This window comes from Manihot esculenta, chromosome 3 (assembly GCF_001659605.2).
Source record: "Manihot esculenta cultivar AM560-2 chromosome 3, M.esculenta_v8, whole genome shotgun sequence".
Classification (NCBI taxonomy): domain Eukaryota; kingdom Viridiplantae; phylum Streptophyta; class Magnoliopsida; order Malpighiales; family Euphorbiaceae; genus Manihot; species Manihot esculenta.
In genome coordinates, this window is record NC_035163.2 from 28,455,003 (window position 1) to 28,481,383 (window position 26,381).

Sequence of the window (26,381 nt, forward strand, 5' to 3'; positions counted from 1 at the left end):
TTAAAAAATTTTGTTAAGTTAATAATATTTAATTAAAAAATTAAAATATAATTTTAAAAATATTTTTATAAAAAATAAAAAATAAAAAATTATTATTTAATTTTTATAATTTTCTTCATTAATTAGTTTTATAATTTTTAAAAATATATTAAAATATTTTTAATATTTTAAAAAATTTATTAATTAATAGTTCTGTTAATTTTATGATTAAATATTTTATTATTTTAAAAATTTTATTAATTATTTTTTTAAATTATTAAAAAAATTATTAATTAATTTTTTTATATCAATAATATTTTAAATATTTTATAATATTTAATAACTAAAATTAATGTAATGATTGACTGGAAATTAAAACGTTAAATTTTAAAAAAGGTTATTCAGTTTATAAACAATATTTTTTATGAAAAATTTTAGATTTTAATAGAATTAAATATTAAAAATAAAATTTTAAATTTTAAAAATAGTTAAATAAATATATTAATTATATTATACTTTAAATATGAAAAGTTAATTTTTCCTTAAAGAAATTTATACTCCATTTATTCTAAAGGATAATTTATATTTAGATAACATTTCTTAACAAAATAATTTATTTTTTATTATTTAACTTTAATTAAAAATAAATATTTAATAAATTTATTTATAAAGCTCTAAATTATAGAAAAGAAGAAAAATATTTTTTAAAAAATAACTTAATTTTTAAATAGAAAAAATATTTTTTTGTTTATTAGTTTTTTTAATTTTTAAAAATTAAAAATATTTTTTTCCATAAAATAAATAGAACTTTAATATTTTATTTAGTTTCTTTAAATATTTTTTTCAAATCTCTAATATTTTTTAAAACTTTTTTTATTAAACAATAAAAATATTAAAATTTAAAACATCAATCAAATAGGTAAAATTTTAATTTTTTAAAACTTAAAATTTATGAGTTGAGTTACTTCAACAAAATCTATATGCTTGTCTAGTTATAGAAAACAAGCTTATTTTCTAAAATTATTCTCATATTTTTCAAAAGATTAAATATTATGTTCTTTTTAATTTTTTTTTATTTTAATTGAAAAAATAAAATATTAAAACTATGGTTTTTAATAATCATATTTACCCCATTTCAAAAAAACAAAAAATCATATTTACCAACCCTAAAAGTTGTCCTAACGGTGATTTTTTTTTTTTAATTTATGAGTGAGATTTAATTTATTTTTTTATATTTTTTTCTCAATTGAATATTAAAGAAATTCATTTATAAAATCCCTACCTCGACTTGGAGTTGTCAGCCTCTCCTATTTTTGATAATATTTATTTTCCCAATTTCTTGCAGTTGTCACATGGTACTCGATTATTCTCTCCTGACCATCCCAGCCGTCGACGTAAAGTGTCCCATACAAAGCTAAAGGATTCAAATTTTTACCTCTAATGACAATTGTATTAGCGTGATAATTGCTAGTATAATGAGAAAAAAAAATTATAGCTAATAATTCTGTGCACTTCTTCAACAAAGACTGAACAGTGGATGCTTTTTTTTTTTTTAATACATATAAAAATTATGTGCACTGATGATACAACATGCTTCCATAAACAAAATAGAAATGTAAATTCACAATTGGTTCCAATACAGCTTCCAAGGATTCAAACACAATCAACATGAAGTGTTAGGATTAGTTGAAGAGGCACTGCCAACTTTCAGCAAGCATAGGAAAAGTCCCCGGCATTCTGGAATTTCACCTGGGAGCATCAAAAGCATTGCCAATGAGAATTTGTATCAATCACACAACTTGAATAATTACATTAGTTGAATAGTTTCACTTTTGCCACAACTACAACTTCACATAGAATGTGAATGGCAGGCGAAGAGACCTAAGTTGTTGGAAACAGGCACTCAGACACCTCATAATGCAGTGTTTTAAGACAAACCATCTCTCTTTCTGAGTACGTGTGTGTGTTGTGAGTGGGGGTGGGGGGAGAAAGATAGACATCATTGGTGACATCAACAATCAGCTCTCGTAAAAATCAAAAGCACATGCCATTCAAATCCTATTCTCTCTCTTTTTTTTAATTCTACAACCACCCTATATTCTTCGTTTTTGTTTCTTCTCCACTATCAACACTCTCTGATCTCCATTACCCTTTCCTCCATTAGCTCACAAAGCCCAACACAACTCATTCCAAAATTACTCTTTAAGGGAATGAAACCCATAAACCATGAGACCTCTGCCTCTCTCACTTGCAGTACTACTTGCAACCTTGGCACCATTGCACAACCTTGCCCACATCATCCACAGCCTGCAACCAAGGACCTCGTCACCATTACTAAATCACCTTGCCATCCACTCCCTGCATGCCTTGTTGCGTAGAGCCGTGTGAATATTGGAGGATGAACATTATAGAGGTCAACGGGCTTGTTATTTGCAGAAATCAACCAACCTTACTTGGATTAATGATTCAAATACACGAATTCGTCCAAAACTTGATTACAAACTATTCAAATCCATTCTAAACCGATGATCTTTACCTGAATGCTACCCAAACCCATTAAACTTTATATATTTTCATTACTAATCCATGTAACAATATGAACTTTTAACTAATAATTTATACTCTAAAATTTTAGTAATCCTATAAAATATTTAAATTCAATTTATTTAAAATATAATATTTATAAATTTATAAACCTAATTATTAAACATGTTTTATATTTAATTAATGATTTATATAAATGTTTCAGCCAACGAGTGCACAACAAATAAAATCTAAACCCGACACAACTATTATTTTTCTAAACTCGAACCATATTTATTTTATGGAGTCAGATTGGGTAGTCAAACGTCTCCGACCTGTTGCCAGCCCTAATGACCACATCTCCTTGCACCCACCTCGAAGCTATTTTGTTCAACATTTAACAGTTCCATCTCTTCTTTCTTGTTTAAAATTTGGGGGGATGAACAAAATCAAGAAAGATTTCCTGACTTGAATAGATTAATAGGGGATGTGCGTGCCGTGAAATATGGTAGTTTCTATAATTTTAATTTATTTTCTTATCAATTCTGTTAATAGAATTATGCTAGTTATCTTCTCCCAATTCTGTAAATATTGTGCTCAAAAAGCAGTTTGGATACGAAAATACAATCATGTGAATGGCCAAGGAAGAAAATTGAGGGATTGGAACCAAACCAATGTATCAACTTGATTCAATTCAATTCAATCTCTCATAAATAATTTTTTTTTCTCATTTTTTCTGTTTAGAAACCAAACAGACTGTTTGCAACCTCTAAATTTCCCAACCTAAGAAACAAGTTGTTTTTTAGATGTAAGTAGATCAAAATCATCTGAAGCAATGCAAATATTGCACATTTCCAGATCCACTACTTCATGCTTTTTTTGACATCAGCAGAACTGGATAAAGGAAACTCGTCCTTTTTTTTGGGGTGATTGGGGGTGGGGATGGTGGGGAGAGACCTTGCACTGCATATTTTTCACAAGCGGAACGTAAAAAATTAAGCAAAAACTCACATGGCTCCTGATCACCGGTAATTAGCATTCTAATGCATAAGTTGGGACCTACAATAGAACAACAGTAACATAAGCAATCAATGCACAAAAGCAAAGTGATGTACAAACATTTTTTATTAAACAAGGATGGGATATAGAATAGGTACGGAGGGAGGGTACCCCCATTGTGTAGCCCAAAGCCCTTCAGACCACCCAACTATTTTTTTTTTAAGAGAAAAAAAACTTATTCCAATAATAATCATCTTTTGACAAAAACAAATACAGCCAATATGGGAAGTGAGAAAGTCACCATACATCTGTCATTGCCTCTACCTCAAGCATGTGCTCATCAAGATAAGAGGATGTAAACTTTGTAGCATGAGAGGTATCGTACTGGAGGATCCTGAGCTTCCCTTCCTGCATTTTACAATAATCAACATTTAAGTTGATGATAGTCAGTGAAGGATCTTAAGAAGCAGAATTTCTCAGCAAACTACATACCTTAGTCCCATATACAAGCCCACCTCCAACTGAGGGATGAAAGCATGCAACATTGACCTCATCTTCTGCACTAGGTAGAACTCTTACAAGTTCCATATCAGAAACTCGGTAGACCTAATACAAAAATAATAAACACAGAAAAAAGTAAACAGAAATAGACATCCAAACAAATTATTTTTTGTTTACAATGTTTGTCATATAGAAGTAGAAACACTATCAAACAACAAAAGTATAAGAGCAAATTATTTTTGAATATAATGATGAAACAAAAATATGAATTTCAAAACTATATCCACTTTTGAAATCTTCCTATGAACTTGTTCATCATCCTTTACAGATACTTCGACAAATATACCACAAAACAAGAATATCTATTGTAAATAATTCCACTATTCATTTGAACATCTGAGGGCTACAGAAAGAAAGAACTTGCATACCAAGTCACAGCAAAGATAAGATTTCCAACCATATAAGAGCACTTGGAATAACTCAGATACCTATTTATTTATATCACATTCCACCACACAGCAATGTTAAATTTCAAAAAAGGTCCTCCATGGCTGAATCATCTTGGATAACCTCCAATAATTGGGTGCCACCATCACCAAATTACAAGTAAGCTATTATTTGGTTTTGCTTTTAATTTGTGCTGCTGCTTTCCCAACATTCAACGTCCTAGTATGCTAATTCTGTGTGTACACACTGTAAGACCACCAAAATACTTCAAAATCTACATGTGGGACCATAAATACATGCAATTAGATGCACTGCATGTTGATGCATCACTGGTTTTCTGGAGCTGATCAAAGCATACGCACGCTGCAAATTTTGCACCAACCATCATTTTTTCCCTCTTCTTTTGATAATTTTATTACCTTTATTATGTAAGATACACTGTTATATCATGAACAAACTATAATTTTGCCATTCAATGAGATACTCTTTTACAAAATAAGCTGAAGACCAAAATGCTTTATTTACAGTATCAAATTCTGTGATGCTAGTCTGCTTACATAAACTGCATCTTATTGCATGTTTAACAATACAAATGACAATCTTACTAACAATGCACTTTTCATTAGGCAAGAAGAATTGACAGAGTAACTAAACCAGATCACAAACATAACAATGAAAATTTTGAAGTTATACCTCAAGAATAGTATAAATTGGTACTGATGTCTCCCTGTCAATGACCACACTTTTAAGTAGTGAACTGTGGCGACGACCATAGGCAAGCAGTAAGTGCTCTGATGTGGGGGAGAACTACAAAAATTAAAACATTTGAAAGTTTATAAGAGCAAACAAAGTAACCTCTACAATTAAATACAGGCATTACTTGGTTGGATCCATTCATATTCAACAAATATACGCTCATGCATGAGAGTTGCATTAAATTTCAGGATCCAGAATACCATAAAAAGGTTGTCCTCTAAACTTTTCCATTTCCACTGAATCAAGCGAGGCTGAAACTAGTTGACCATCTTGTAAGCTGAAACTACTGCTCCAGAATGGTATAGCAATTAAGTTTTTATGATTCTAGGCCACTAAAAGAAGTGGAAATGAGGACATGTAAGATCATGGAATCAGAAAGAGAGAGACCACTGAAGAGTTAAGATGGAAAATGGAAACATGCCAAAAATGCATCCTTTTTTTGTCCCCGCACCCCAACTTCCCAATTTGATAAGAAACCCATTCATTTGTTCATTATATACTAAGTAGTTTTGTTATTGTTGAATCCCACATCGGTTTGGAATAGGGAAACATACCCTGTAAGGGCATTAGATACTCCTCTTTGAGCTAACTTTGGGTGAATTAAGCCTAGTCCAAATTTAACATGGTATCAGTGCCTCCCACCAATATTGGGTTTCCTGTAAATATTTCACGCTCCAATATAGTTCCAATGTAGTTCTGAGCTTGAGGAGTATGTTGAATCCGATATCGGTTTGAGATAAAGTTAACGTGTATAAGCGGCTTCAGGCGCTCTTCTGCTTGAACTAGATTTTGGGGTGAGTTAGATCCAAATTTAACAGTTATCATAACGTTGGAAAAATATTATAAAAGATTGCCTATTAGGACAATTACAGTTGTTGGATAGGAAGTGACGGTGACTTTGATTCTTCAATTTACCATAAAGCATCCATGTCAAATAAGCATATTCAGTCATAAGTTACATAAAATTTAGGGTTTCATATTAGTGGGAAGTCAATGAAAACATTGGAAAATACAAGAGTCCAACCCCCAGACACATACTCTTACCCAATTTCAAGAAACAAAGAAAAAAGAAGTTAGAGAAAATATGATTCTTATTGATCCTCTATGACAAACAGAGGAAGGAGTATCATGCCAATTACAGAATATATTGGTGAAATTCAATCAGCATTCAAATTAATTGCATTTGCAGTTTTGCATGAGTATTCCATTGAAGTAGCAACAAATTTATACAGTTGTTGATTATAACACAATTCCATAAATATCCAAAGTTATGAAAACAAAAATGGGAAAAGCAAAAGGAAAACCCACACAGATATAGGAAAAGCCATATATGGTACAGTTTATGTTTAGTACCGAAATATAGATGAAGGTTTGATCTAATAAAAGTAACTGACCTGAATCGAAGTTAAACAGTGAGCAGCTCTTATCGCCCGGGATGCAAGCACCAACCCAAATCTAGATTCACACATAATATTCCATAAGAATAGAACAGATAAATATATATGCAACAGTTCAGATTTATAAGATGTTTAAGTATTACGTTGCCTCCTCAAGGGAATATATCCGAAGCTCATAAATGACTTGATGGGCTGAAATTGGATGTCGTGTTGGGGAAGTTGCAGCCTCTGCATTATCACGGAGCACCTGGCCTTGTAAGCCAGGATCAGTTTCTGGATGAGGTAGCAAGCATGCAACACAAGCTGCTAAAAATCTCCCACAAGGTGAAAAATGGGCGCCCATTTCACTGCAAACATAATCTAATATGTAACTCAGAAGGATGCAGTTTGAGATAGCACAGCATTTTGAATATTAGTAAAACAAGTAAGACATATAAAAGCTCATAAATTTCATTTAAGGCAATTGTTTTAATCTTGACCCTTGCTTCATATGAAATTTAGATGATGAATCATGAATCATATACCTAGAAAGTGTGGATAAGTTGAGCCAATAGCAATTTTAAAGGACTTAAATTTGCATATTGCAAAGAATTTAAAAGAGAGGAAGGGTTGTACCTGCAAAGTACAGCATGTGGTATAGTTAGGCGACATTGTTCAGCATTGAAAGGGGCAAAAGGATCTTTTACATCATATGGCCATATTCTTAACTTGACAGTGCAAGGTAACTCTGCTGCAGCAGCTGCAGACAAAGACGTAGCAAGTTCAGATTGGATTCTACTAGCAACAGCCAGAGCATCAATTTCACTGCGTGCCACTCTATCAAAAGCAGTAGTTTCATGAGAGCCAGTTGCAGATATTGTTTGCGGTCGTGAAGATCGATAATGCAGATCAGATCTCTCATTGCCCCTAGATAGGCCAATATTTATCGGGATTACTGGGGAAGAAATGTGATTTTCTGATTCACCATATGCTCTTAGATTTTCATGGGCCAAAACATTAAGGGAACCCATTGCATGGCTTCCTGTTTGGCTCTGGCCAGCTAACCACCCATGCAAGAAAGGAACTTCCCAGTATAGTTGATCACCAGAGGGTAACATGGAATTGTTTCTCTCAACAGTCTGCACTTCTGCAGTCTCAACGGTATCCATTGAAAATTGGGGAGCTTCATTATCCATGAAAGAATTAGTCTGAGTTTCTTCTGGCACAGGAGATGAGCTATAAGGTTCAATGGGAGACAGCCGAAGTTCATACTGCCCTGATGAAATTGAATATGTAAGAAGCTGCATAGGAGTGGAATGATCAAGTCTTTGTTGCACACGACTTGAACTAACATCTCCATTAGTTTGCTGGCGGGGTATTCTAGCAACATCTCTAGCAAAAGAAGGCCATATTAGGGTAGGCCAGGCTGCTAAAGGCAGTTCATCCCCTAAACTAAGGCGGGTACCACGATGAGCATCTGCCAAATATACCGAAGGCTGATGATAGTGCAGGTACCCTGGAGTAGTTGCAAGTGTCATTGACGAATCAGATGAATCAAGGTCATTTACCTACAAACAAATTGAATATTAGCAAAATCCTAAACTAAGCAAATCATAATTTGTAAAATATAACATACAAAGCATGGTTAAATAAAGTCAATCTTAATTTGATGCAACAAAGGGATTTCACCTCTGCTGTTAAAAGAAATGGAGCTCCATGAGGGTGAAAATGCACAGCACGAAGTGAACGACGTGTCTTTAGCACAATAGCTGGTGAGGATGTCTCCCCTCTATTGTTATATTGCCATATGTATAGCTATCACAAAAAATTCCAATGCAAGGCCATCAGAAGGTAAGTGAACCCAAATAAAAAATGAAAAAGAAAAGGAGAAAAAAAGAAAAGGAAAATATTCCCCACCTTGTGTCCAGAAGCTACAGCAAGAAGCTCCCCATGAGCATGAAACGCAATAGAAGCAATAGGACGGTCTGCATGGTGAAAAAATCAACTTCAGTAATTACATTGACCGTAAAACCTTAACGACATTGCTTATAGAAAAACAAATAAGGACTCTAGCAAAGGGTTTACAGAAGTCACGAGATCCTATACAGTCTGCAGTATTTGCATTCCACAAACGAACTTCATGATCTAAACTTCCACTTGCCAGTATTTCTGAACACAAAGGATGAAATCTAACCTGAAAAAGATCAGCTGATACATAAGATGGAAAGAAACATCTCATCATAAAAATAATACCAAAGAACAGGTGTATTTATATGCAAAAGGTAAGACTCAAGCAACAATAGAAAATATGCCTGAAAATATTCAAACTTTTCCTATTGCAACAGGCCATAGACAAAAGTTTTCTGTAATAAGAACCACATAAGGACCAATACACATTAAGCCAAGGAGAGCACCATATATAAGTTTTAGGAGCAAAAACAAACTTTGCATTAAGTAAATCTAAATTTCAATAACATGATATAGGACTTCTCTATATTCTATTACATCTCCTTTTTATGTGCACTTGAGATAATGGAGCAGTCAAATGCACAACCATAATGTCCATCAAGAGGCATCAACTTTCATCAGAATATTGAATAACTTACAGATACGGAGAGTTGAAGAGTAGTTGTCTCCTATTTTAATAGAAAATTTTTATCTTCTATTTTGATTGGAATTCTTCTTTTACTCCTATGTTGTTTGGAATTCCTAGTTAAAACTTTTCTACTATTTCTATTTTAGCTTTAAGGGTCTTTTATTTTATGTAGAAAGCTACTTTGTAACTCCTACATTAGTTAAATTAGTTTATCCCTACTTTAGTAAAGTAGGAGTTGTCTAAAGAGCTCTATTTCTATCCTAATCAGCATAGGAATTAAAACTCTATAAATACCCTATTATCTTATATTTTAGAATTGAGTTTTCACTTTAATATCTCTTATACTCTTTATTTCTCACAAGTGTGTGTCTATTTCAATTGATAATAAATATATAACGTGACATGTATAAGGAGGATCTCAGAGTGATAATTGGGAGAAAGATGATGTTAGCAAATCACCACTTCAACAGATTCTTCATTGCTGATGCAATAGTGGATAGTTATTCAGTAGTGGATAGTGGCATAAATTATGGATTTATGCATAGTAATGGGTAGTGGCAAAAATCATGGGTCTTATGATGTTACCACCATGTTCTGTTTAGTTATTTAGTTAATTGCATGTTCTGTTTAGTTATTTCCAAATCTTGATTTGTAGGAGGTTAGCCTCCACCATACTATTTTAAGTTCCTATTTTTTATTTTTTAGGAGGTAGTTAAATCTCCAATTTGTACTTAAGTTGAAGTAGATTAATAAATGTCAGCTAAAAAAATTTTCAAAAAGTCTTTGAGTACTTTAAATTCAAAGAGATTACAGGTTCTATCTGATGAGCCTGACAGCTTTTCAAAATAGATCGCAAAAAGAAAAATCCATCCTTACTCTCTCCTACCTTGCCAAAAGACTCATTACACAAACTCATGATTAGATCCTACACATGAGACAGATGACAGAAACCTTAAGACAACAATTTTGCTCCATATGCACCAAGAGAGTGATGCAAGTGCAACTCCTAGCAAAAAAGCCATTAAGGCACAAATGAAATTAGAGGACTCTAAATATGTAATAATTTCAAAGAAATAAACTTTATCCTTAAATATCCTAGCATTTGGGTCTAGCCAAATGCACCAAATTCTTGTAAACCAAGCAACTCAGAGTTTCCTCCTTTCCTCTTCAAAATCCCCAAAATTTGCCATCAAAAATTTATCAGAGCATTCATCCTTGTCCCATCGGACAGCCCTCTTCTCACCATGACTTCAACTTTAAGCCTAATAGCTCCTCATTGCTCGGACACTGTTCATTACAGTTTCTCATTTTATTTTAAACCTCATTTTGAGTCATGACAACACTTCACATAGTCAAGCATTTTGTACAAAGCAAATCCATTAAGAGCTTTTATAATTCCTGAACATTCTATATACTATTTTGGAACTCAAATTTATCCTTCTTCCGTAGTTTCCTTCATTTTTTTAAAATTAAAACAGCAAAATTTTAATATTACTATGCCTGGTTTTCAATTTCTGTAACAATACAGTTTCATCTTTCATTCCTCTTAAAGCATACAATCATATGCAAAATGAATGGAAAAAAATATTAGAAATAGATACCACACTTTACAAAAAGATAGTTGTGGCATTCAAAAGCTTGTGTACAAAAAGGATTGATCAAAATGAAATTGTAGCAGGGTAAAGGGTAGGCAGAAAGCTATCAAGAAGATAATACATCTTCAGGTACCACCAACCATAAAAGTAAACTTCAACTGTCTAACAAGCAAAATAATTGACTGGGTAGCATATTGCTAACAGAACATTGTTGAATGAAAGACTCCAAGTCCAAATGCTAACATGCCATACCAAAGCTTAGAGCATGTCAGGTAAATTGCAATGGATTGTCATAGTGTGTAATGAAATGGAATACAAGAGAGAGAAATGAATAAGAAGTTGAATTTCCTTCTAATATCTTCCATTATGCTCAATTGGGGTTCATCAAACATGCACTTGGTGTAACAACAATGGGAAAAAAGGGGGAACATCACACATGAAACTGCCTCAAATAGGTGCTCTCATACAAGGCCATTGTCAAAAAATTTAAAAACAATATGGTAACACAAAAAAAGCGCAGGTAATGCCACTTACAACCCAAGGTGTCCGCCGATGACCCCTCAAGACCTTTAAGCATTTCCCTGTTCGGCAATCAATAATCTTTACAGTATGATCCCCACTGCACAAACATACAAGATGCAGTTTGGCAAAGAAAACGAATCAAAATATAAACTTACGTCGACCAAGCGTCATGCATAACCTCTTGATATTGGGAAAATAAAGAAAAGACAAAATGACGAAAAAAAAAAAAAAGGAACTCACTGCGTCGAAGCAAGGGTCTTCCCGTCAGAGCTGAAGCCTGCAGCTATGGTTGATCTTGGAAGAGGTGACAACGGACAATATTTGGCTGATAAATGCAGCAACGATTCTGTCTCCACCCTGATTAAAACAAGAATTCAAAATTCAAACTATTATCTAAAAGAGAAAATAAATATTCCCAGAAACAAAACACGAAGGAAACTGCTATAAAGTTTCCACAAACTTACCATGAAATGAGAGCGCGCCTGGCATCTAGGGCTGATTCAGACCTAAGCTCAAAGGAATCCAGTTGCTGATCGGAGCATTCGCTCCACAACTTTTTCGATGCATGCTTTGCTCGAGGGCAAATCTCTCTTCGTGCCAGCAGTCGAAACACATTATCGCCTCTGAAAAAACCAATGATTGAATTATCAAAAGCAAAATCGGAGAAACGAAATTCAATGGTTATCAAACAACAAAAATCAAATCACAATTTAATCGTGCGACAAAAAAATAAACGAGAGAAACCGAGTTAAGAAAACCAGAACGTCCAGAAATTGATTGAAATTTGGATATCTTGATATGGAAGACCTGTGACGGGCGCAAGATGGAGGCTGATGATGAATGCGACGATGCGAGCTGGAGGTTGATGGGGCATTAGATTCGTCCACCCAATATGATCCCCTCATTTTGAGAACATGAACGTTATCATGCTTCGGAATTTTCCATCATTTTCCCGAGAAAACAGGCACTCACGGGAAAGAGACAGCGTTTCCGATAAAATTCTATAGCAGGCAACTCTGAGAAGCAGGGAAAGACACGGAACTGCTTCGTGAGAAGGGGACAATTTATGTGGGGGGATTTTTTTTTTTTCTTTTTTCTTTTTGTTAATTGCATAAATAAAATATTATTATTGTAAAAAAAATTAATATAATTTAGTAACACTCGCAAATTATTTCCTATTTTTTAATCGTAAATAATTCAGTAATTTAATTTTTATTTTATTAATAAAATAACCAATTTCTGTTAATCAATAATAAATGAAAAAACTGAATTTAAATTAAAATGATTAAATTTTCAGGAATAATAAAAATTATAAGGAGTAAATTGTTATAAATATTAAAATTAAAAGAAATAAATTACTACAAAAAGTAAATTTTAAATAGACTATTTTCTGAAAAAAAAAAATAAAGGCTTTATATCTTTTAAAATCTCAAATTTATAAATTGATGAATTTTTAAATTTTTTGATAAGCAATCTTTTTCTTAATATCCATATTATTCTTAATATAATTTAAAATTTTGTATTTATCGATGCATTTGTATTAAACCTTTTAAATAATAAAAATATTTTGCTACTTAATCTTATTTTTTCATCTAACGTTATTTATACAAGCTCCTGCAACAAGCTTAAACAGAGCCTCAGCTATTGTTGTAGGGTACATTAAAAATTTTCATATTAAATTCAATAACAAATTATTATAAATTATTTGAATTCTTTTTAAATTTAATTATTATTATTTAAATAAAATTTTTAATTTTATATATTTTAATTAATAATTTATACAAAAAATAATTTTCATTTAAAAGTTTTAATATTTTTTAAAAAACATTTAACTTTTAAGTGAAAACATATAAAAAAATTTTAAAAAATTATTATAAAATATAAATCTTATATTAAATTAATTATTTATATAAATAAATTTAGATATTTAAAACATAATCGATTTAAATCAATCACGGATATTAATTTTATAAACTGAATTTATTCTAAATTTAATTATATATATTCATTCTATTACAATTCCATTGAAGAAATGTGAATTGTATTTAATCTGTTACAATTTGTGTTTTCATCAGTTTGATTTCCCGACTTCATACATACACCCTCGAATTGTCACCACAAACGTCTTAATTTCAAATTTCAACGCTTTATAAAGGAAATATAGAAATTGCTTCATCCAATATAACAGTTTACAAACCAACAATGACAAATTGTGAGAATCAAATGGTGGAGAAAAAAATGGTAAAGTTTTGAGAGAGAGTATTTTTGTTTCCTTGATAGATTAAACAGACAGTTTGAGGGTCCGTTAATCACGTTCTTTGTACGTGGCACCTGATTAAAATCAGATTTCAAGGATTTAATCAATTTTAATTCAAAATTAATGGACTCAATTATCATAACAAATATTAAAAGATAAAATCTTAGACAAAAGTTTAAGATTTCATCGGCAAGAAAAGGAAAGTTATGCATTTTAATTAGGGAGATTTATAATTTAATTCATGAGTATTGTTCCTATTAATAAGTCAGTCTTTATATTTTTAAAAATTTATTAAAATGTCCTTATATTTCTTCTCTGTCAACGAAATAGTCATTCTGTCTATTTTTGCTGTTAAAAAATTAGTAAAAAATTAAATTACCCCATTCTTTTCCTCCTTCTCTTCCTCCTCTATCGATTCTTCTTCTTCTTCTCCTTCTTTTTCTTCTTCTTCATCATCATTATTTTCTTCTTTTTTTCTTATTTTTTGAAGAGGAGGAGAGACTATTTCGTTGACGGAAAGAAATTCCTCCTTCTCTTCCTCCTCTATCGATTCTTCTTCTTCTTCTCCTTCTTTTTCTTCTTCTTCATCATCATTATTTTCTTCTTTTTTTCTTATTTTTTGAAGAGGAGGAGGGACTATTTCGTTGACGGAAAGAAATAATAAAAACATTTTAATAGATGTGAGAAAAGATAGGGACTATTTCGTTGACGAAAAGAAACGATAAAAACGTTTTAATAGATATGAGAAAAGATAAGAGCGTTTTAATAGATTTTTGAAAATATAGGAGGACGATTTCATTAACGGAAATAAACGATGAGGAGAGATTATTTCGTTAACGGAAAGAAATGATAAGAATATTTTAATAGATATAAGAAAAGATAAAAACTATTTTATTGATGGAAATAAATGATAAAAATGTTTTAATAGATATGAAAAAAAAATAAGAACGTTTTAATAGTCTTTTAAAAATATAGGAACTGATTTGTTAATAATAGCAATATCCAATGACTAAATAAGATATTTTATTTGAGAGTAAAATTAGATTTTAAAAATTTTCTCTTTCATCTTTTATCTAATTTTAACGGAAAAAAGAACGGAATGACTATTTTGAAAATAAAAGATTTAATAAGTTTTTAAAAATATAAGTACTTACTTGTTAATAATAGTAATATCCAGAAATTAAATTGTGAATTTTTCTTTTAATTATTTTCATTGATTGTAAATGCTATGTTTACCGTTTTGAAATTACATAACTAAATAATTATATTTTAAAATTACACCTAATAACTGAAAAACAAAAATTAGTCTATATAATGCTCTGAGTTATTTTTCTACAATTTCTCGTCTCCTCTTTAAGATAATAGGTCTTAATGATGTGGTCACCCTTACCCTTTTCTGTTTGGGATTGCTCTTCCATTCTTATTTAGATATGGGTCCCTTTCCTCCCATCTAAATGAGGCCTTTTTCTATTGTTTTATTTTTATTTCTAATACATGGTGTCTATTGATGAAGATTTTTTTTTTCTTATCGTATTTTTTAGTTAATTTTGATTGCTTTGTACTATAAAGGTGAAATGGCCTCAAATCTACATTTTGAAGCTAAATATGAGTGTTTAAGAGGCAACGATGGATCTCAATTTTAGTTTTGATATTATAACCATCTTTTAAATTCACCACTATTATACTCATTTAAGGGTTTTTACATAGTTTTTATTATTGGAATTGACTGTAATTTTTAAAAAATTATTTTTTTTAATGGTAATTATTTTATAATTTAATTTGTGTATTTTATTATTATGGATTGGTTAAGTTTTTTCTTTTTCTCTGTTTGTTTTTAATAGGTTATTATAGCAAGGCTAAATTTTTAGTGATGTGGAGCATTGGTAAGCCTCTGAGGCATTTTCTTCTTGGCAGCCACCAACTTGTGCTGGAGAGGCAACATTGCTGTAGTTTTTTCAAATTTGATTTCAGGTCTTTCTGTTTTGGGGTCTAGAGTTTTAGTGTTGAGTTGTAATTGTGCCCTTTTTCTTTTATGTAAGGTCTTAGTTTTCATGTGAATTGAATTTTATGTTCTCGGGTCTTAATCTTTAATTAAATGATGTTTATTTTTGAGAAAAAAAAAAGACTAAATACTTAATCTAATGCCCATTGAGGAGCTAAACAGTATTTTTGGAAAAAAAGGGACTAAATACTAAAATTTCCCAACAAAATAAATTTTAAAAAGTACGGGAATTTTGGATATTGTAATAAAATAAAGATAAGTAGAAAAGGAAACGCTCAAAGAATAACTGACATCTCTGATGGTGTGCTTTGCCATGACGGTTCTTGCAAGCTCTGCAACTCTCTCCGCCTCTCTTCACCTTCGGCTCTCTAACAGTGGCCCTTGTTTTCTTCTCAGCTCCTCCAATACTCGGGTACAATTTCCACATCTCCGAACTTGCTTGCTTACATGCTCCATTGATGCAATTTCGATTCTCATGTTTATATTTCTGTTTGGACGTTTGAAATCTAGGTTTTTCAATGCAAGTCGAAATCTCTAGCTGTACAAGCTCTAGAAGCTCGATTATGGCGTTCTTTGAGAAGCAGGAGTAGGAATTGCAGTCAATATGAAGCGTTCACTTCTAGACAGGAGCTGTTATTGCTTAATCCGATACGGATTCTCCGGAAATGCTTCTCATCTCGACAAAACCGACAAAGCGTAACGAATTCTGCAGAAAATTTTAGAAATCATGCGTCCGTTCTTTTCGTCCGGTTGGTTGTTACGGTGCTGTTTGTCACCTCAGTTTCTCTTGCTGCCTGCAATTCACCCTCTCGTGAGTTTAATTTTGACTTAGTGAACTAAACGATTTAGTTTGATGAATGGTGGTTCATTTGGTGCTAATTCTTGTTGTTTGTGTTATTTAGGGGCGCTCAGTGAAGAGAATCTTCTGTTCCTCGAGGCATGGAGAACGATCGATCGTGCTTATGTTGATAAAACTTTTAATGGACAGAGTTGGTTTAGGTATAGAGAAAATGCTCTGCGGAATGAACCGATGAACAACAGAGAAGAGACATGTATGAATCTGTTCTTTAAATAATTTGTTTTGGTGGCTTGCTGCACCTCACCAAACTAAAATTGTGTTGAAGTTGCAGGGTTTTTATATGCGCTTAAATATGCATCCATGAATATCTGTATTATCTCCCAAACGTTCATGCCTTCCAAGAAGACCTGTTAGATTGTGTCAGCATATTGACCTCTATCCATATGCTGTTTAAATTCTTGCTTCAATTTGAGTAATGTTTTTATAGCTATCTCTGAACTTTGGTTTGCAGAACTCGATAATGAATATCTTTGGACATTGTGGTCTTGTGAAATTGAAATGCATGCTGATAGAAGCAATAATTTGTCATATACTAATGCTAACTGGAGCTCGTTTCTGAATATTTTTTAAATAATGTCAGCTTGTTTTTTTCACAACCTTCACTCTATTCTTTGCTTGTTGTTGAGGACCCAGCTCAGTAATACCTTTGGGACTTTTTGCCTTTTGATAATCATTTCCACCGTTTCAAGTTTCAACCCAGGACCAGTTAACAAAGAGTCGATCATTGTTGCATTGTTTCATTTGTAGTAGTTAAAGCAGCCCCCTTCTAATGCACTACCTCTGACTAAGTCCTATTTTTATATCTTGGAAGCAGACGTGGCTATTAGAAAGATGCTTGCATCATTGGATGATCCTTTCACTCGGTTTCTAGAGCCTGAAAAGTTTAAGAGTTTGCGGGTATGAAGTCTTTTGTTATCATAATCCATTGCATTTTGCGTTCAATATTGTGGAAGCTAGTTTACAAATTTAAATATATCACTGGCTATTTATAAAGTGGGACATTCTTATCTAAAATCTATTACCATCTTCTCTGAAGGCAGTCTGGAACACAAGGTGCTCTTACTGGTGTAGGTCTTTCAATAGGCTATCCTACAGGGTCCGATGGATCACCTGCTGGACTTGTTGTTATTTCAGCAGCTCCAGGAGGTCCTGCAAGCAGGGCTGGAATTTTATCTGGGGATGTCATTTTGGCAATAGATGATACAACTACAGAAAGTATGGGCATATATGATGCAGCAGACAGGTTGCAGTAAGTATCTTGACTTTTAACTCACCTAAACCAGGCAAATCAGTCTATTTAGTTTATTCTTATTGTATGATATTTGCACTGAACTAAAACTCCATTTAAATTTCTCAGCCACCAGGGATTTAGAAACTAAAGCCCATTAAAGGGATTTTTTTGAACTAGTCTTGAAAGATTTGTTGGACACGTTTCTGTTGCTTCATCAAATGTTTGAGTCTAACCTATAGTAGAGATGTTATCCTTTATATGACATTACAATTCAGAAAATGGTATTTTTGTGATTGTTTTCTTTGATAAATATATTATCATTTAAGCCGCACATTTGTTCTCTAATGCAGTCTTTTTACTTGCAAAAGATGCATAAAATAAACACACAGTTCCAGGTATTTATATGATGCATCCAGGAGAAAAGAAAGATTGCATTCAAGTTGAGGGACCTAAATGGAAAATAGTAAAGTGAAAATGATGTAGGATAGGATTTGGTTTCCAAGTATCTCATTGAGAATATCACTCTAGATGGGTTAGGATCTTTGATTTGGAACTAAACATTGGTCAACTTGAATTTGTGTCCTTAAATTGCTAATTAGTTGGGAAATGATTCTGAGGTTCACTGGCTACTAAATTTTGAAATTATTGCTCTATATTGTCATTGTTAAGCAATTACAGTTTGGAAAGCATTGATTCTGGAGAGCTAATAATTCAAAAAATATTAAGCCTTTCTGGTACTTTATTTGTCTTTGTCTTATGTATTGTTTTCTCTAAGCTAATACGGTTTGTAGGGGACCTGAAGGAAGTTCAGTGGAATTGACTGTTCGCAGTGGACCTGAAGTAAAACATATTGCTTTAATGTAAGATTGCTGCTTTCACATCTTGTATTTATTGTTTGTGATTTTTTCTATTAATAGAAATTTGGTTCCTCTAATATTTCCTACATGGTTCTTCATTATGCTTTGCTGTATTGTAAATTAAGCTACAATAGGACTATTCGTATCACCATTGTATTTCCAGTTGATTTTATACTAACCAACTGCTGCTTTTCAGTCGAGAGAGGGTGTCTCTGAATCCAGTGAAGTCTAGACTGTGTGAAATTCCTGGCTCAGGAAGGGATTCTCCTAGGATTGGGTACATTAAACTATCAACATTCAGCCAAAATGCTTCAGGTAGGTGCAGATGGTTATGTAGTTATTAATATTTTAGAATCATTCATGAATCATTCTGAAATGTCGCAGATGACAGGACACACTTTTTCTCATATAAAATTGTCAGTAATAAATGAATGCACTGGTGTATATAAATCTTTTACAGAAAATTGAATTATTTGGGTATGGAAAATGTTTGAGATATGTATAGTTTAAGTTGCAGAGTAATTACATTTTACATGGGTACCTGTTGAGGCTTGTTTTTGCTGTGATTATAAACTAACGATGGTTAGAATGAGCTGTTTGTGGATATGGAATTTTTGGGGAACTTATATTCTGATTCTATAGCCCCCATTAAGATTTTAATTTGGTCCTTGGACTTCCAATGTTCCTCTGACTTTTTGAACCTTATAGTTTTGTTTTGTTTTTTGTTTTTTTTGGGAAAGTTGACCTTTTGTCAACTACTGTCACTCTGTTGAAATTTAATATCTACTTGATAACTCGTAGGCTTAAGAATTAACAAGGGTAATTGTGGGGAAAATATGCAGAAAAAGAAGCTATTCTAGAAAGCAAGTAATTGTTTACTTAACATGTGTATATTATGTACATTGTACTATTACATTTGGAGCAGAAACCTCTTATTTTATTCTCCTCCTATTCATGCACATCCTACCAAACATGCTTTGTTTAATTTGTCTGCAGGAGTCTCAGATGGTTAAAACTAAAGAATGATGAAATTAAAAGGTTGAAATAGATTTTCATTTTTTTTATTTCTTACTATTGTCGTGACAACCGCTTTAAGCAGTAGAAAAAACAAACATATGTGCGGAGTGACTGTGGGTTGTGGAACAGAATCCAGTGTCCTGCAGACTCCCCTCCGTCTCTCAAACAGTCAAACCCCCATTTCTGTTTGCATGTACAATATTGTTGAATTTCAATCCACTTAACATGCTTATTGACAATTATTTCTTTTGTAGGTGCTGTTAGGGAAGCTATTGGCACTTTACGGAGTAATAATGCTAATGCCTTTGTGTTAGACCTTCGAGACAATAGGTGATTTGCTTTTGATAATAAATATTTTTAAACTTGTTTGGCATCTTTTCTGAAAGCTTAAATTTGCTGCAGTGGTGGCCTGTTTCCAGAAGGAATTGAGATTGCCAAGATTTGGTAAGTTAGATGATGGCTGGATGTGATTACATTACATGTATGTTATGCTTTGTCTAAATATGTATTCCACATTTCCCCCCTATAGTAAAACGCTAGTAAGAATAATTTTTCAGAGATAAACTTAATAGAATTTCGGTTTGGATATCATTTATGCAGGAGGTAGTGGATATTTACTGCATAGCAGACTGTAATTAGTTTGGGATTAGGGTTTAATGGTTTCTCTTTTTCTGTGTTTCTATTTTCAGTAAAAGAATTGTTGGAACCAAGAATGAAGACGATAAATTATATTAGAATGAAGAAAATAAATTATATGTGATCTCAATCCTAATCATCCAAATAATTGATTATTGCCTTCTCTGTCTAGTTTTAGTCATCCATACTACTAATTTTAGCTTTTATTATTCAGGTTAGACAAAGGCGTGATTGTCTATATTTGTGATAGCCGTGGTGTTCGAGACATATATGATGCAGATGGAAGTGGTGCTTTTGCAACTTCAGAACACTTAGCTGTGCTGGTATGCAATGTATTGAATTCTTAGATTGCTATAACTTAGCGTCATGGAATTGAGAGAACATCTTCAGGCTTTACTCAGTTGATTCTGCAGTCATAATCTCATTCCCCTTTCTCAATTTGTGGTAGAGTTGTGTTTTACTTAAGAAACTTGCATCCTTAAGTTCATTCATGCTTTTGTAAACTCTATCTTTCCTTCTTATTACTGTTCCAGGCTTAGTGCTAAGCTTTCCACTATCCAGAATCCTATACAATATCATTAACTCTCAGTGTGCATGCCTTGGCATTGGACTTTACCTGTAAAAAGTTATAAACGTTATTGGCAAATTCTTCATTCCATTGACATCTCTGTCTTTTGAGTTCCAATTAGGTGAACAAGGGAACTGCAAGTGCAAGTGAAATTTTAGCTGGTGCATTGAAAGACAATAAACGTGCTGTGTTGTATGGAGAACCCACATTTGGGAAAGGGTAACAGCTTCTGCTGCTGTAGCATTTATGAATGATATTATTTATTTCTAATAGGTGAATTCATCCCATGCTGCAGCAAGATTCAATCGGTATTTCAGCTTTCTGACGGCTCTGGTTTAGCTGTTACTGTTGCTCGTTATGAAACCCCTGCTCACATTGATATTGACAAGGTCTGTTGTGATTCTATGCATCTGGCTTTGCCTGTATGTCTGCTCTCTCACATTAAATTTTATGTTGTTATGATGTAGGTTGGTGTTATTCCAGACCATCCGCTACCCAAATCATTCCCGAAGGATGAGGAGAGTTTTTGCGGCTGTCTCCAGGACCCTGCATCTTCTTGCTACATTAACAGAGTCCAGCTCTTTGCTCGGTGACATATTCTTTTGCGTTTTTGACATTTTCTTTGAGGAAAGCAGCAAAATTCTTTCTGAAATGTAGTTTAAACATTCTTTAGATGGTTCATTGACCCCTGTGGGCGTCAATAGGATTGAAAAATGAATTGAGAATGCACCCAGGGATGTAATTGATCATGATAATTAGAATTCCTTGTGGCTTGTCCTTTGCTTGGAAATCATACGACCATGTTAGACTTACATTTGATCATGTCATGGGTATGATCAACTCATGTTCGTGGGTCTATCATGGGATAATACAAGCACCTTCTCTAGAGAGTACAAGAAATTGGCGTCTGCACATCCACCCTCTTCTCTACTCCCTAGTCCCTCGGGAGCTTTTGAATTAACATTCCAATCCTTGCAAAGAGGTTATTATATTGGGTTCTTAAACAAACAGAAGCAAACATTAACATGGAACCATTGATGTCCTTGCAAAGAGGTTGGGTTCTTAAACAAACAGAAGCAAACATTAACATGGAACCATTGATATCGAAGGGAAAACGTTAACGTGGAACCACCTTCCTTGCCCACCTCGGCTAGGGTAGTGTTCCGTGGGAATTTGATAAAGGAGGGCAAAAAATTCCTGAACGAGTAACTATTGAACTTCGTTGTCCTTGGTTCTAAAGGACGTAGTTAAATTCTGGTGTTGGAATTTAATTTATCGACAGAATTTTATTAGAATTCAAAATTTTGAAAGCAAAATTTTGAAAGAGTTTGAAAACTGAATTTTAAAATGGTAAAATAGATTTTTACAAAATGAATTTGAAATATTTTATGATGTGTTTAAAAAAAAATTAAAAAAGTTTTAAGGTTCGGTTATTGAAAGTGTTTGTCCGACCACCTATAGAAGGGACTCTACACCGAAAGAAAAGAATTTTTACTCTATTTTGAGTAGAAATGAGTTTCCTACCCTCTTCTTCACAAATCCTCCTTTAAAATGATTTTTTCTTGAATTTTATTTTTTATTTTACTTTTTATTTTTGAAAAATCGAGTTTAATTTTCAAGTTTTAACTTTTTTGGTCTTCAAAGCTCATTTCTTTTTTTTTTTTCCGAATTTCTCCATTATTGTTGTGTTGGTTTTCATTCGGGAGGTAAGTTTAATCCTTATCCGTTGTTGGAGTTTTCTAAAAAGAAAAATTAGTTATTTCTATGGTTTGATGATGCATGCAAGATGTTTTGGAGTTTGAGTTTTTAGTTTTTGACAATAGATGATTTTTTTTTTATGTTGTTAATGCATGATGAAGATTAGGTTAGCTTTAAGTGTCCTTATGTGTATTGAGTGTGTATGGTGGTTTGTGAGCTGTTGCATGTAAGTTGGAAGCGTTTTCAAGGCTGTTGGCTGAGGTTAAATCACGTTCTGTATTACGTTGAATCTGCCTGTAAAGGTTGCCTTTTGACTGCCTAACTTGTCTCTGAAGATTTTACCTTCGGATTTGTAAGGGGATTTTAGGTCACCAAACTTGCTACTAAAAGTCTCCTACTTAACTATTTTCAGCTCATTTTCCTGCACATTTATTTATGTGTTTATAGGTTTTTTTGAAATAATTTTAAATGTTGTAAAAGTTATATTTGGTCCCTCAATTAAATCTATTTGTATAAGATCGAATTTAGAAAACCGTAGAGGTTTGCAATAAGATAACTGCTTTAGAGCTATACTTGCATTCGTTAGAGGTGAATAGAACTAAACTGAACTACTACTTTAAGGAAATCAAACATTTTAAGGATACTCAAGTATCACGAATACTATATATATATAATTATGTTGCTTTGTATTAGAATTCACTATACATTGCATAATTTATTGTTGTTATGGATGGATATTGGATGACCCACTAGTCCTCGAGCATGTTATGATATATTATGATGGATACGAAAGTTCAGATCAAGACTTACTCTACGCCTTTGGCATTATATAAGGAAAAGTCTAGATAAGGGCCATTCTATATCCCTGATACTATGGATATGTTATCTTGGATCTAGGAGAAAGTCCTGAAACTCACCCGTTGTGAGCCGAACACTGTTGAAATTATGGAGGATTACTGGTAACGAGTTCACTTTGAATTTTGATATGAATTATCAGTGTTATAACGCATTCATATGATAATATATTTTATTAAACTGCTTTTATTTATATTTCTACTTGCAAAGCTCTTATAGCTTATTCATTTCTTTTAATCGTAGGTTTGTAAAATCAAAGTTAGTTCGAAATGTCAAAAGAATTGTTTAAGGACATGTTTTAAATTGTGAGTTAAAATTATGTTTTGTCCGAGTTTTTTTATATTTTTATATAAAAGTTTTTAAATACAAGTTATGTTTGAATTCAACTTGAGTCAAATTTGAGGCACGTAACATTGATCATAATTCTAATATAGGTTTTATATTTTTCAATTATAATGCATGCTCAGATTGAGTTTTAGTTAATAATATAAAAATGTTTTTATATATTTGTATAATCATATGTAAAATTATATGATCATATATGAAATTATTTTTTATTCATGTTATAAAAATGTTTTTATATGTTTGTATAATCATATATAAAATTGTATGACCACATATGAAATTATATGTGATGGAACATGATATATAATAGATTTGTTATGAGTCTGGCGATCTTAATCGACCTAAACCCCTGTGACCTAAACCCCTGTGCCGTTACCGGTATGATTTCCCAACAAAGTCAAAGTTTAGTAGTTTCTTAATGAATGGAACCGCTGCGATCTGAGGGAAGAAGTTGATTAGCATAAACAAAAACACCCGAATAGAATGGACAAAACATATCATTATAAGTCAAATACAAATCTCAATTTTGTGGTATTCATGTCAATATATATATATTTATAGTTTGATAATATCGGAGGAAAAAATGCAGTGAATAGAAAATTTTGAAAATCACCCTACATCCCAACAAGAAGCAACTAATAGGATGATTAGGGTGTAAATAATGATTCTACAAGTCTTACTTCCCTCAATTCCAATGGCAAGGAATGTGCTCACAGTAATAAATCCTTTGAAATCCTGAACTCATGCTTTAGTTCTAGCAAAACCCATCGAATTCATGCACCACACTACCATATTTAATGTTGGCAGAGTGGAGAAACCAGAAATCACTAAAGCATCTTTGTCCAGGAACCTAAAAATGGGAACAGTGCAATTAACAATCTCAAGAGTAAGGGTGCATCCCTTTCTCTCCTCCTCCTACCTAGTTTGCCAGTTGCTGAAGAAGTTTTTGGAGTCTGACGTGCCCTTTTAGGTGGCTGCTGCATTGATTCCATTCCATCCAGCTCATCCCATCCACCAAAATTGGGTGTGCCTTGGCTGTCCTTATTAACTGAACCGTTAACCACCCAAGATTGAAATTCATCTCCTTTCATAGTCTTCTGCCTTTCTTCTTGCTCTTCATCATCCATTTCAACATTGCTGGAAAAGCTGCCAAATGGTTCCCTCTTTTTTCTGGCCTTGGATTTTGGCTTACTTTGTGTCCTTCCCCACAACTTTCCAAACAAAAAAGTTAGGATCGACTGCCCAAGAGGAAGGGCTAATGTCATAAGGAAAGCCTTGGGGCCATTAGCGAGCAGCAAAGACAAGATGATGGGGGGAAGTGCCCAACCATAGGATTTGAATACCTGCACTGACCAATTTGAGCAAAACAATTGAGAAATATTTTGGAACTATTTCAAATTCAATTCCAATAGAAATTCCAAAACAGATTTTCGAACCAAATGAATGTAATTTATCGACATAGTGTCTGCAAAGGAAACTGATTATATAAATTGCTCAACGCATTCATCATTCTTAAACACAAATCATTCTTAAACACAAAGGACACCAAGAAGCAGCATTGCAGCAGTATCACAAACCTAATTCAAAGAACAGCACTTGCACTAGTTAATGACTGCATAACAAAGCGTGTACAAGCATGCATAAATCCAAGGGAAGCAGAGGTTTGAAACCTTATAACATGGGCAAATAAAGCAGCAGAGCCTAATCAGTTGAATGACAGAGCATATGAAGTTCCTAATGATTATAGCTTTACCATCAAAGGCAAAAGGTGCCAACTCCAAGCAGGAGAACCTTTCCCTTTTTTTTTTTTTTTCAAGGCAGCATGACAACAGCCAATATGCCATTTTGTCAACAAAATCTGTAATCTACCGTCATACCTTTAACGATCAATGATCTGGGTATATTTAAGTTTAATTAATTATAAAATTATTATTCAGTAACCTCATATACAAATTTTCGCAAGAACATAAGCACCCATCCTGTGATTTATTACATACTTATGCTGACAGGCAAGTAAAACAGCACACTTCTTTTCAAAAGAATTGTTGAAGAATAACTCAAAAAGGAACACACAAACGCCATAGCACGATAGAATTTAGGTATAGTAAAGAGAAAAGCGATGAAAATTAACTACCTTAAAAATCCAAAGACTATCAACAAATTCCTCTAAAATTCCAGCATCTTCTTCTTCCACCATATCCGGTGAACCTTCTGACCACCACATCCGCTTCTTGCCTTTCCTTCTATAGCCTTCTAAATCTTCATTTTGTTCTTCCATTTCATCGATTCCTCTATATTTATTGTTCTTGTCTCGAAACTTGAATTTGAATTTCTTAGACCCAACGGTTTCGGCATTGGAGTCCCGGGGCCTATAGCTGGCGGAGGTGGTGGTGGGTGTGACAATAGCAATGTATGATCTGCGAGAAATATAACGGGAGCTTTTGAAGGGGAAAAGAGGTTTTTGATGAAATTTGATGAAGCCAGGTTTCGTTAACAAGACGAGACTACCGCCGCCGCCGCCGCCAGCACCACCGCTCTCCATTGCCAATTGCAGCCGCTACAACTAGTAGAAGCAGCAGAACTACGTAGCTTCTCCATTTGCCACATTCTCATTATCCTAATTAAATTTTGATTTGCTTCAATTCATCGCCAGAAGAGGGCGCATCTTTTTCATTCATTAAAAAATAAAATTCGAATAATCCACGTGTTAAACGGCGTAGCTTTAATCTTCTTCCACCCAACGACGACGTTTGATATAAGCG

General features: G+C 33.0%; 3 protein-coding genes across 4 annotated transcripts; 1 reads left to right on the plus strand and 2 right to left on the minus strand.

The window, feature by feature from the left end:
• Nucleotides 1–1,501: 1,501 nt before the first annotated feature.
• Nucleotides 1,502–12,338, minus strand: LOC110611224. Of its 2 annotated transcripts, none has more exons than XM_021751413.2 (15): nt 12,102–12,338; nt 11,759–11,917; nt 11,535–11,651; nt 11,307–11,391; nt 8,667–8,775; nt 8,499–8,566; nt 8,271–8,396; nt 7,218–8,149; nt 6,746–6,949; nt 6,600–6,660; nt 5,143–5,256; nt 3,994–4,107; nt 3,826–3,909; nt 3,514–3,561; nt 1,502–1,728 (listed from the first exon to the last, which is right to left on the minus strand). In XM_021751413.2, the coding sequence occupies exons 1-14, from the start codon at nt 12,197–12,199 to the stop codon at nt 3,535–3,537; spliced, it is 2,298 nt and encodes a 765-aa protein (XP_021607105.1). In that variant the 5' UTR covers nt 12,200–12,338; the 3' UTR covers nt 1,502–1,728; nt 3,514–3,534. The 2 variants fall into 2 exon arrangements, with proteins under 2 accessions (XP_021607105.1, XP_021607104.1); XM_021751412.2 differs by having other exon boundaries at nt 3,808–3,909.
• A 3,457-nt stretch (nt 12,339–15,795) lies between these two features.
• On the plus strand, nt 15,796–21,533 carry LOC110610602 (carboxyl-terminal-processing peptidase 2, chloroplastic). Its single transcript, XM_021750595.2, has 13 exons — nt 15,796–15,965; nt 16,064–16,364; nt 16,456–16,605; nt 17,227–17,309; nt 17,453–17,661; nt 18,435–18,503; nt 18,697–18,815; nt 19,772–19,847; nt 19,920–19,961; nt 20,368–20,476; nt 20,843–20,940; nt 21,017–21,110; nt 21,189–21,533. Exons 1-13 carry the CDS (start codon nt 15,852–15,854, stop codon nt 21,312–21,314), a joined length of 1,590 nt encoding a protein of 529 aa, XP_021606287.1. The 5' UTR covers nt 15,796–15,851; the 3' UTR covers nt 21,315–21,533.
• A 2,567-nt stretch (nt 21,534–24,100) lies between these two features.
• Nucleotides 24,101–26,309, minus strand: LOC110612210. The gene is made up of 2 exons (XM_021752921.2): nt 25,754–26,309; nt 24,101–24,962 (listed from the first exon to the last, which is right to left on the minus strand). Exons 1-2 carry the CDS (start codon nt 26,159–26,161, stop codon nt 24,447–24,449), a joined length of 924 nt encoding a protein of 307 aa, XP_021608613.1. The 5' UTR covers nt 26,162–26,309; the 3' UTR covers nt 24,101–24,446.
• Between the last annotated feature and the right edge of the window lie 72 nt (nt 26,310–26,381).